The sequence below is a fragment of the Molothrus aeneus genome, chromosome 1 (assembly GCF_037042795.1).
Source record: "Molothrus aeneus isolate 106 chromosome 1, BPBGC_Maene_1.0, whole genome shotgun sequence".
Taxonomy (NCBI): Eukaryota; Metazoa; Chordata; class Aves; order Passeriformes; family Icteridae; genus Molothrus; species Molothrus aeneus.
Genome location: NC_089646.1, coordinates 28,749,900 through 28,763,028, shown reverse-complemented (window position 1 = coordinate 28,763,028; position 13,129 = coordinate 28,749,900). Strand labels below are relative to the sequence as shown.

The window sequence follows — 13,129 nt, the reverse complement described above, 5'->3', positions numbered from 1 at the left end:
TGCTTTGTATGTTGAAAATCAGACTAAGCTTTTTAAGTTGACTGTGTTACATTTGTAAGCATATTGAGTCATAATGGAAATTCCAAAGGAGTTTAGGGTGAATCAGGGTTATATCTGTATGCCATCACATATGTGCCTTTTTCATAAATACATTTATCAATTTTTCTAGTTTCTTTTTCTTATATTATGAAATTTGTACCTTTAGGACCAGCAAGTCTCTGCCTATGCAGATAGATGGAGAACCTTGGATGCAAACTCCTTGCACGGTAACTGCAACTGATTATTTTTCTTTCTCTTCTTTTCAATGGTAGAAATATTTCTCTTATGTTTAGAAGACAACTTTTTTCATCAGTATTAACTCAGTTTTCTTAAATAACACCTTCACCAACTGTTTTTATATACTTCAGTACTCCCTGCATTTTCAATTTGTCAGTCTGAATTCAAACACAGGTTAGAGTGGAATAAAAAGACATCTATTTCAGAAGTTTGGAAAATACTTGAAGAGTGCAGTTTCAGTATTCCTTTACCCAATATGGCAATTTATTTATGATGTTGTATCAGATTTTGGCTCTCTATTGCTGAGGAAAATTCAATCTTTGTTTTGATGCTAAAATGTAGAGAGTAACTAATGTTAGTCTTAAAAATTTAGAAAGCTTTTCTATTGTGTTTTTGAGAGTTCATATCAAGAAAGTTTTAAATAAAGCTGAAGTCTTAACTGTTCTGCTTCAATTATACAATAGGACTAATATTTTTTTTAAGTCCTTACAGTTTAAGGGGTAAATAAAGGAAATTAATTAGTTTCTTGTTTCATTGAAACAAGAACCCACACATTGGAAGTGAGGGCATACAAACATCAATTTGCATAGGTTAGGATAGCCTAGGCTAGGATAAGAACTTTCTCAGAGAAGGTTCTTTGAGTGACAATGCAAGAAAAGGTGTATCTGTAAGAACTCTCTGTTTTCATCTCTCTCCAATAAATTATAGAGGCTAACCAGGCCTTCAGAGAGGAGGCTGATGAAATCAAAGTTGTTTATTGTCCTGTGTAATCATATTAATATGTTTTCTTATTAAGTTCTACTAATTTTGGTTACCTAAAGAGGACCTGTACTTTTAAGTAGATGAATTGCTATAGCCTTGCAGCTTGTAAATATGACAAAATAGTACTGTAACAAGGAAGAAATCCTTGTTACAGTTCTATCCTATGTTACAGTACTACTACTACTATGTTACAGTACTATCCCATCCTACAAATGGGAGCAATTTTCAAGAAAAGGGTACTGAATTCCTTTCATGAGCTTTATGTCTCTGGTAGAATTAAAAGTTATACACAAAAAATGAAAGTGGCAATGTTCAGGAAGGTGCTAATAGGTGTGCAACTGACAATATATGGGTTAGGATGGCAGAAGAGGGTTGTGGTAGTTCATGCTTACCAGATACACCATAGAGTACAGCTGAACAGAGGGAAGGATGCTGAGGTCTCATTCTCTAGGGAAGTGCTCAGATTCTGCAATGTGAGGAGAACCATAGAAACACATACTGTGTGAAGGCAGAACAGTGGGGGTTTTATGAGATTTGTTGCAGAAAACCTTTTGGAGTTAAGAGATATCATTATCTTTACCTCTTCTACAATGATGGCTCAGTGCAGAGCAATAGTACTGAACCCAGCAGTTGTTCAGGAAAAAGACATGGAATTTTTCAGTTGCCAGATTACAGAAGAGAACTTATGGAAGGTTGCTGGCAATAACATGTGCTATTTTTTTTTCTGTCGTGATGCTTGGTCTGTGCAGAATCCCTGTTATCTGATTGATAATGCTAGCAGAAGCTGCCTGTGCAATTGAGAACAAACCTGGGAAGAAAGACAATTCTTACATTTCAATTACTGCCCTGAGGAAACAGTAAATTACTATTGACAATTACTGCTGTCCAGTTTTAAATGGGATAGAAATGGCATATACTCCTCTGAGGAACCTATTCTTTTTGCTTTACCATTGTTTTAAAAATATACTTGGTGCTGTGTAAGAAAACCATGCTGTTGAATGTACTTGTTTAGTCTTTGAGGAAAAAATACATGAACTATTTGCATTCCATGAATTAGATATAGAAATATTAATGCACTTCCATGAATTAGATATAGAAATATTAATTTTTGTTATTTTATTCATTTTTGTGTTTTGGGTTTTTTTTTTGTGCTGAGGAGCTTCAGTATTTAGTGTAATAGCTCCTTGCATCTTTGTATGATGTGCCACACTCTGTTTCCTACATCCTACAAAGTAAAAAACATATATGGTCCAACCTCTTTCCTCCCCACGAAGTCTAACTACAGTAGAGTTTTTTCTTTAAGTTCTCTGCAAAGTAGCTAGGAATTCTTCCTTAGATAATAGGAAGATAATATCCACCTATGTCCTTAGACATAGGTAGATATTAGGTTTCTCTCAACCAAAGATCAAGATTTGATATCTGAGTTTGTACTTCACAGTGATCTTTGTTTGGAAGCCAAAAGCGTACGCGATCATGGAAATACCAGGGTGATATCTGTGATGTGTATCCAAACCAGAGTCTATACCAAACCTCCAGAAAATAAAAATAATTCTTTAGGCTTAGTCAGCTATGTAATCAGTCATTTGAGCCAGCAAGGGCTCAAATTTCAGAAAACTAATAAGGAGGCCAATATAAAAATCATTAGGTTTGTCTTTTTTTAGAGAAAAAACTGTCATTTTCTCCCAAAATGAAATAAAATGTATAGTGACACATTTTTAAATGAAAAAAAAAATCATCGTGGCCAGATAAAAAACTCTCTATAAAGTTCCCTAGACACTTGTGATAATTTGGCTTTCCTTTCCTTTTGCCTCTTAGGAAGTTTCTTTCTCTAGTCATTATAAGAAATTGAGGCCTGTATATAAAGATGCTGCCGTTCCTGCATTGTGCAGAGACATGGGGAGACATTCCCAGGCTACCTCTTTTCTCATTAGGATGCTGAGGCAAGGCACTTATTAGTTTACTAGCTATGTTGTTTGAAGGAAAAAAGCTGTGTTTGGATATACCATCTCACTAGTTTTAGGAGAGAGAAGTCTGCACCTTGTTAGGTTGCACACATCAGTGAGACACAGCAGCTGAGCCTCGGGTTTTGATTCTTTTGTGTTCCAGCCAGAAAGCTATTGTTAAAAAAAAAAAAAACACAAAAAAAAAACCAAACAGCAAAAAACAAAACCTGCTATCTTTCCCCCTTCAACTGTCTTTTATGAAGTTGAAATAACACACTTTATTTTGGTATCTTAGGAATTTCAGTAGTGTTAAGGACTGACCTATAAATATTACAGAGACTAAGTGAGAAAGAAGTTCATAGAATCAGCATGTATTGAAACAACTCTTACTCGGCTTGCAAGTTCTTAAGCTCAAAAGTACTTTTCTACATTGCTTCAGGTTTTGATATAAATGAGAGTATTTTCCAAATGATTTTTCAAGAAATTAAGTTCAACCTTATCAAAATTCTCCTGCTTTTCTATTATGCCCATTTAGGAAAACAAGTTTAGCCTCAAATCCCTATTATGTGTAGGATACAGCCTGCACATGCAGGCTTGGAAGTTTACTTCCAGTTGAAGGAACCAATATGTTTCTCTTTGTGGCTTCTCCTTTCTGACTGGGAAAAAACTTTCACACAAACATCATGAGTTGCTGACACTGTCCTTTCTCATGCATATGGAGGCCATGCTCCTCCAAAATGATGCTGTGAGCTCTGAGAAAATATTGTGGAATGTGGTAGATAATGCAGTAGTTCTCCAGAAGCTGTGATCTGTGATTTTTCCTTTCTGTGGTCAATTTTAGGAGTAAACAAATAGTTGTGTGTTTCTTTTAAATATTTTATGATATATTGCTTATGCACCTATCATCCATACAGGAGAGCAGGTACACACTCATGTAGGTTCTGTGCATTCTTAGAGGTGTGAGTGGCTCGGTGTAAAAATCTGTCATCCAGAATTATTTAGTATGTTGAACACATGCAGAATGCAGCGTATAACAATGTCAGTCTGCTCTGGTATTACAAGATGAAGCATCTGAGCATCAAATTGTATTGTTTTCGCTGTTTTTTTATAGAAGACTCTTTGGGAGAAGGAAAGATGATAATGTTAATATTATGTTAAACATCTTGTCTGATTAGCTGAGGAAGAAATTCTATCAGAGCTCTCCCAGACAAATATAGCAACATGAAAGATATCTATGGTTTCACCTGATCTCCAAACAGGTCATTAATAGTAATGAAACTTCAAAGACTCTCAAGTTAATTCAATAAACTTCTAGCTTTAGCCATCAGGGTTTTTTTAAGAAAAGTAATCTTTCAATTTAGCTACATAAATTATTAGCAATGTTTTGAAAAAATCTATAACAATGTTCCATCCTAATTAGAAATAACTGCAATTTATGTTCTTTCATCTATTCCTGACTTGCTTGGCATGATATCTGAAAGAGTGTCAAGCTTCTAGAAACACTAGATTAAAAGTAGAAAAAAGAAATGTCTATAGAAGATGCAAGAATATTGCTTAAATAAAGAAACAAAAATAAAAACCCATAGTCAGAGCTCACCTAATGGATTACCAGAAACACAGTTTCACAGGTATCTGAGACACAGTATTTTCAGCATTGTTTCCTGATTGTTTACTGATACTTTCACTAAGTAATGGAATAATGTTACACAAAATTAGTATTTCAAAACACTCTCATTTGAATGTACCTTAAAAATTAGTTTTGAATGAGTGATTTCTCTCTAGTTTTTCCTTTAGTCCCCAGAGAGGTGATGAGCCAGGGCACAGGGATCCTACTCTCCTGTAGTTAAATATAGAAACAAGAACTTAAACCAAACCAAACCAAGCTTTTGATAATAATCACTGTGTGCCAGAGCTAGGTGAGAAAACTAAAAGAGAGTTACAGATTTGCTTTTATATAGATCCATTGTCTCCAATACCTCACACATCACATGAAGCAGCTGCAGCTGTATTCTAGACTCTGTCTGTTAAGCATCTTTTTTCCATGTCTCTGGTTGTACCAGTATTTTCTTATCAGTCCTTTATAATGAGAGAATTTGACCTACTGCATCTGCCACTTGAGAGCAAACAGGAGCTGGGTCCTAGATATGGTGGCTGATTTCAATAGAATGTTAGCCAATTGCTACATAGTTAACCCAAAAATGGAAATCACTAGAGAAGATTTTTGATGATATATGAAAATGCTGCACTTTTTTTCCCTTTTGAGTAGCAGTGTGCATTCTGTTCCAAGGCCAGATTGATTTATTGAGTTTTTAACATTTTATTTTGCAGCTGGGCATTATTTTTTGTGGTCACAGGTACACTGCACTTTAATTATTTTTGTTTATGTATGCATATTTTTTTTTTCTTAATTTCACAACAGTAGTTTTTGTAATTGACAAAGCAATTTACTGCATGTGTGCTTTCTGCACCCCAGACAAATACTCTAGCATGTAGTGCACCTTTCTTTCCAGTTCAGATTGTTAAGAAAAGAATTAGTTGTGACTAATTGCCAATTAATTTGCAGTGGTTTTAGGGAGGAGGGGGAAAAACAATTGCACCTACTAATTAAAATTTAAAATATTCCAGAGTGTCATCTTTAGGTATCTGTGGAATACATAATTTCCATTTTAGTTCTGCACTGGATTTGTAACAACCCTGAGCTGACAGCTCTATTAATTTAAAACCTCAGTGATACCTATTAGTACAAAACATGAAAAAAATGCCATTAATCATTTATTTTAATTTTGCAGCTCTGTCATTTTCTCAGTGTGTTTAAAAATTATGATGACACTGTAACGTTTTCCAATCTACCTGTGTGAAGGGGAAACGGATCACACTACTTAGGAGAGAGACTAGAGTATATTATTAGAGCTTAATTAATGCCAAACTGATTAGATTTGATTGCACCTTGCACAATAATATTGTTTAGAAATTTATTTAAGATGTGTTGCATAACGCTTTTAAAACAACTAGTCTAGATCTGAGAGATTTTGCCCGAAATGCCACATGATGCAAGTCACAGGTTAATTTTTCTCAGCAGTGCCTACATTCTATCACTCTGATTCATAACACGATTCCCCATACGCTCTTGATCACCTAAGGAAGATAAAATTATTTGGCACTCCTGTGATATAGAGGAGTTGCATCTCTCCATTTCCTGTAAGAGGAGCAGCATTTGGGTATCTAGACTATGAGAAAACCCACTTACCCTCAAAACAACCAACATTTAAACCCTGCTGAGAACATGTAAAATAGTGACCATAAACTAAAAGATCCAGTTGGATAAGGCTGGGGTTTTTTTCTGGAAGTTTTTTCCCTCTGTCTTTAAAATACAGTAATATGTTCTTTAACCTTAATTGAAATATAAGCAGAGCTGATTAGCTCTTTCCAGTTTACTGTTGTCAGCTAGTGCAATACTTTAAAACCTGCATTTATAGCACTATGTCTTCTGAAATAGTAAATAGTAAATGTTTAAGCATTCTTTGAAGCATAAAGTTAACCAGCATATAGGGCAGAAAAAGGAACATGAAAGTAAAACTGACTGACCTAAAAGATACTGTTATCATGCTAAAATTTTTTATGCTGACTGCATTTCATATAGTGGATATTTATGTGGCTTCAAGGCAATTTTGAAACTCTGACTGCTCCTAAAACAAATAAAGACCTGGTTTATGCATTTTGAAGTATTTTTAGTATCAAAAATTCAGGCTTATCACAAAATTTTCTATGACATATAGGGAGATATTATCATCTCTTCTTTTTAGAATTATGATCTTTCAATTTGACCTGGTGTTTATTGCCACGAATACAATCAATGGACATACTTTCTAATACTGGAAAGGTAATTTCTGCAAATGCAAGATTTTTCTGCTAGATAAATATTTACTGTATATACCAACCCTCATGGGATAAAATCTTGGCTTCAGTTAGTGAATAAGAGGTTTGTCATTGGCTTCAACATTTTAAGTTTAGCCTAGAAGGTTGTGGAGCGGGCTTCCAACAAAAATCCATGGTATCCTAGCAATTCAGGTGTCTACAGACTTACCCCCAAAATGGAATTCTATTATTTTCTGATTTTGTCTATTTTTAAATATAAATTTATGCCAAGTATGTAAAATAATTTCTTGTTTGTTTGGGGATTTTTGTTTGTTTGTTGGTATTTTTTGTTTGGGTCGGGTTTGGTTTTTTGTTGTGGTTTTTTGTTGTTGTTGTTTTTTGGGGGTTTTGTTGATGTTTGGGGGAAATTGTTGTTTTGAGGGTTTTTTTTGGTTGGCTAGGATTTTTTGGGGTGGTTGTGTGTTTGCCTAGGTTTTTTTTGTTTTTCTTCCAGCAGCAGTTCAGGCACTCAATTAATGTTTAAAATGTTCTTTATATTACCCTCAAGTTATTACATCTTTTCAATAAATTGAGTAAGTGATCTCAAAAATTGTTTTCCAGAATTGCATAGTAATTTCTATAAGTATATATTATCAACTCCTAAAAATACATTAGTTTAGGATTTTAGCTTTCTGGATTTTTGTCTGTGCAATCTCTTTTCCTCATGTGCATGTTGTATATGTAACTCACAGGTAAATCTAGGAAACATTAAAAATTTTAAAGAAGGGTCTTTTTTAAAACTAAAATTATTTTTTAAAATAATTTTGTTTCTACTAAAAAAGACATGAAGATGCTTGCTGAATGGAAGAGAAACTGAAAGGTAAATATTAGTCTTTAGACCCTTCCCTGTACACACACACACACAGAATCTCTATAGAGCTGTAAGTAGGAATTTTTAACTTAACAAAGTCTCTGTTGCTTCTAAGTAAAGATATCTCTCTCTTTCTTTCTCTTGCTCTCTTTTTGTCCTCCCACAGAGCAATTTCAATGTTAGGCCCTACTTTGACCTACAACGCTATTTCTCTGTCTGAGATCCTCAGTGCTTATTCCCATCTTGAAGTGAGCACTGTCACTTGTCACCCAAACTCACAGCTCCAGCTCTGGCAGTGCTGCCAGTATGAGAACAGAAGCAGAAGTGAGAGACCAGGGCAGAATTGTAGTGCCTGAGAGTATTGAGAAAGACAAAATTAGCCTTCTTCAGGCAAAGTACTGCAATGGTTCAGAAACATACTGATCTTTTTTCATCAGCCAAAAATAAGATGTTTCCATTTATTTAATTTTTTAGGGTAGGAAAGTGAGGAATTGATGTTTATCATTGTTAACCAATGCGATGTTAATAGACACTATCATGACTAAGTGAAAAAATATACTTTAAATTTACACTTTATTGTGGCATTTTCAGAACGCGAAATATTTTACACCATTGGAATTGTGCTTATTCATAACAGCTGAAAATGTTTCTTGGAGAGAGTCATATAGGACTGATCCCCACGCATGGTAGTGGTTAATCATGTTCAGGCATGTTAGCTGATCTCAGCTGATAGGAAGTAACATACTGAAGAGGTTGTGGTCTCTGAAACAGATGGCTCACGCCAAGAAAGAGCATTACAAATGATAAACATTTACTCAGTATGTAATTGCATTCATCCTGAGGAGCACTGAACAGCCCCAACCCGACATGCAATCTGTACGGGGTCTCAGGATTACCTCACCCCTTCCTACTAAAGCCATCTTTTGAGCTTTGCTCTTTTATTCACTTTAGGATGGAATTACTATGTTTTACCTCAGAAAGGAAACTTAAAGGCATTCCTACTGCTACATCATGGCCAAATCTTGCAATAAGCAAGATTTTACCCTTTATGACTTGAAAAATTCACTCACACCAGCTGTAGGTTACTTCATGTCATGATCCTCAGGATCAGGTTGATATCATCACTGCTCCTGATCCCCAAAATACGTCTTAGGAAGCATGTGGAAGTTACAAAAATAGGCAATTTTCCAGGACCAGATCATCAGCTGGTACTGACATCAATGGAATAATGCCAGTTTACCCCAACTACAGATTTGGCTTCCAAGTGATGCCTGAAGCAGAATTTATTGTGAGAAAATATATTGGTGCCAGTCTTTGAAAGCCAGAGTTATTATCCTTGTGAAAGTAATCTACATTGCCAAGAACCCCCCATATGCTATATTCGATACTAATGAATAGTTTTGACAAAAAGAGGTCCCACATGAAATTTGAAGTTAATGAACTAAGGTGGCATGAAAATGAGCACTTGGAGAGTAAAGTAAAGGCTCTAATAGAGTTAAACCAAGACACAGAGTCTTTTGAGATTTTTATGTTTCTGTCTTCTTACATTGTAAAGTAAATTTCCACCCCAAGAAATGTCCTGATCTATGTTTTAATGAGCCTCTCCACGTGACATACATTTTTTGTTTCATTTACTATTAGTGAATGACAAGTGAAGGATATTCATTTTAACTTGAAAATGTCAGGTATGCACTTTAAGAGATATATTTTTCCAGTTTTTAATGAGGTGGTGTTTCTTTTTGAAAGAGATACCTATCTCTGATGTGGGTACTATGCAGGTGACAACTGATATTTAATAAGTGATGGTTCTTGTATTAGTCGTAGTTCACTAAAGAAAATGTCTCGGATTGCTTTTGAAAAACTCCTAACGTCACTAGCCCAAAGGCAAGATGTGACCTTTTTATTACATAATGAGAATCATTTATTATCTTACAATGTATCTTAAAGTCACAGACAAAATGCCACTTTGATAATTGCTTTCAATTAGCTTTGAGCATAGCATACATTCATAAAATGTCTTCTCTAATTTAGACTTGAATTAGAGAAAATTGCAGACATAATCTACTTTAAGGTTGTCTCATTTAAGGTGATTCGTAGTTCTATATCAAAGAAATCAAAACGGGTGGCTTTAGAGCAGTATTACAAAGTGTTTTAAATAGTCTTTTCAATATTTGAGTCTTTTCTATTAACAATTAATTAACAAATTAGAATGCTAGTTCATCTTTTTGGACCTTTTCATGTGTATTAACTTTATACTTTTGTTCACCATGGCTGTTTTGAAATTAAGTACTGTCCTGTGGTAAAAGAGTACAGCTTGATTAGATGTATAAATAAAGCATGTAAAGACATAGCTTATATCTTAATAATAGGCAACAGCTTGGTCTGTCAGCATGTATGTTCTTTCCAACTTTTAAATTCTTCCTCAACAGCAAGCAATAAATCCCACACTCAAAAAGTAAGATTGTATATTGGCATGTATTTTATTGCATGTGTTTATTAATATATTTTTTTGCAAATAATTTAAATTATTTGCAGAAAAACTATTACACATAGATTGATCTACTGCGTATGGAACATTATTCATAAAAAACCCAGGTATTTTCCTTTCAGCTTGGTTAAACAATGCAGGTCTGGAAGTTTATATATAAAGATAAATCAGGCATCTCAGATAGCTGGAACTGAACTAGCTCAAGGCATAACTCTGTTTTTCTTCTTTCTTCCTCAGATAAAAATTACTCACAAGAACCAAGCCCCCATGTTGATGGGACCGCCTCCAAAAACTGGTCTTTTCTCTTCTATCATCAAAAGAACAAGGAACCACAGCAAGGAATAAGCCTATGTAGTTTAGTTAATAAAAAAAACCAACAACAACAACAAAAAAAACAATTAGCTTTGTTGGGCTTTGGAATATTTATGCTGGAAATCTTTCAAGAATTTTAGAATATCTTCTATTTGCAAAATCTTGGATTTTGGTTTAACTGTTCTGTAGCTGAGCTGATGTAAAACTGTGCTACTAGAAAAAGATGTTGTCACAGTTTTGTAGGCATTTTGCATGATGAAAGCAGATGTTTACATACAGTGATACAGCATATTTTTTGTTGCATGCATTGCCATTTACTAATCTGTGGTCTAATTCTGCCATGGAATATGGGAAGAGAATGTCATGGATAATTTGATTTTCTCTCTTTTCTGTTTCAGCTTTTTCTACTACAATAACCATATGCCATAAGTTCAATAATATCTCTTTAATCAAACATCTTTACCTGAATAGTCAATCTGACCTGTTTCAGAGTAGAATCATTGCAAGTCTCCTTAACCATTATTTTTAGTTTATCATTTCTTTCTACCCTGAGAATATTTTTATTCAACTAAGTATTAAAATCCTGTAAGTTATTCTGATAACTCCTATGTACATGTGTAACTGTACCTGCTGAAAACATCTAACAATATGCACAGTATAAATGATCATGATTGTTCTTGTGTAAGTTAGAGTAAGCTTTTGTTAAGAATAAAAGTTGATGAAAGTTTGAGCAAAAACTATGGGACTAAGATCATGCTGAGTGAAGATAATAATAATTGCAAAACTAGCCATCAGTGTTTGTTGAAACCCTAGAATTATTTTCATGAGCAATACATCTCTGTAACATGGCAAACTTTAAATCATTCTCCACATAGACCAATAGCATAGTGCATATGCACACAAATAACCAAAGCTCATGCCTAATTAAAGTGCATTTCCCACCAAAGATTTAGTGAAGGATGCTTCAGAGAAATGGGTTAATGCATAATTAATCAAACTCACTGGAGTAGACTCACTTCTGAAAATTTACAGTTCTTTTGATTGCATTGTCAATGTCCAGACAAATGTTTGGGTAGGGAAAAACATTAAATTAATTTCAAGTAAATACTCCCTTTTCATTGTTTCATGAGTTGATTGACATAGTAACATATGCTAAATATTGAGACATCGATACGAACTCTAAATATTAGAAAATTAAACATATTTTCTTCTGTCATTATAATTTATAAATTTATGCTATCTGTAATTACTCATCCCCTAAGTTAATCTCTCAAGGAAATGATGACCTGTTGTCTATTACCCTTTTGTAGTTTGCTCTCTGAAATCCAGACATTTCTTGTCATAAATTTTGGTGAGGCAGTTGCTCAGGTTTTAACTTTCTTAGCTCTCTGAGAGACTTCCTAACAGCTTAGAAATCATAATACAGGGATTTGTCTGAGGTTTGCACAGCACTGTCTAATGTTGAAGGGAAGTCGAAGAATGGCAAATTTTTTCAGTCTTGCATATAAACAATCTCAAACAAAACTTTTTGTGCAGTCTTTACATTGTTCTTTGTTCAGAGTGAGCTGCTTCTCAGCTCTGCATGTCTTAAGTTCTCAGAGATTTCATAAAAAACAAGAAAAAAATAAAATTTTGCTTGAAATGCATGATTTCCCATTTTTATCCAGACTTTAAAATGTTAATTATTTATTAAATCTATTTTTCTATTGATTCATTCATCCATTTTAAAAATAATACTTCGTCATGCTGTAGTGCACGGTACTGTGCATGTATTTAAATAAAGTTACTATCATTTGTTCCTCAGTATAAGAATTCAACAGAGTCCTAATTTATATAATAGACATTAAAATAAAAGTCAGTATATAGTTGGTAAGGATTATGTCTTTGAAATATACAGTCTATGTTCTGTAAACATTAGGAGGTAAATGCCAATTAATGTTTTGTTCAGCATTAGGTAGAAAAATATGAAGGTGATTATTCGCTAAAATTAAGATCTTGTATTCACCATTCTTGGGTCCAGTGGTGTTGACATTTACAGTTACCATAGGAGTAAACTAGTATTTTTCCTGTGCATTGCAGACACACACACACACAGAAGCAGTTGATGCACTGAACTACAAACATGCATAAGTATAGAGCAAAGGTTATTTGCAAAATGAAGGAATTTGCTGATATAATATTACGTAAAGTGTATATTGGTTTTATGAAATTATGGTTACAGGTGATAAATATTTTCACATAACTTGACATAGGATTTTCTACCAATGCTCTCAACTTTTTGTGGCAAAAATGTGTTTAACAATAATATATAATGTGTTCTCTATGATTATCTCATGAACATTGTAACTCTGAAAACAAATAAAATTATACATAAGCTATTACTAAATAATGTATGCAATTTTAAATGCGTCAGTCTGTGACAGCAAGTTGGTGACAACATGCTTTTTTTATATAAATAAAGAGGGATTGAGGAGTCCATGCCATCAGAATTATACAATTATATACAATTCTGAATAGACATATAAAAAGTAAATCAGATCTGCTGGTCAGTGTATATAAATTCTTGCTGTAACAAATTACAACAGAGCATCCATTATACTGAATTAACGGTTTTCACAGCAG

The 13,129-nt window shown here is 34.0% G+C and overlaps 1 protein-coding gene across 6 annotated transcripts in view; it reads left to right on the top strand.

Moving 5' to 3' along the window:
- The window catches only part of DGKB (diacylglycerol kinase beta), a 332,216-nt gene extending 319,320 nt beyond the window's left edge, over positions 1-12,896 (top strand). For all 6 annotated transcript variants that reach the window (XM_066553994.1, XM_066554001.1, XM_066554026.1 and 3 more), the window contains 2 exons: positions 206-266; positions 10,433-12,896. In XM_066553994.1, the coding sequence (XP_066410091.1) occupies positions 206-266; positions 10,433-10,540 (169 nt within the window). In that variant the 3' untranslated portion in view covers positions 10,541-12,896. The remainder of the gene's footprint in view (positions 1-205; positions 267-10,432) is intronic.
- The last annotated feature ends 233 nt before the right edge of the window (positions 12,897-13,129 follow it).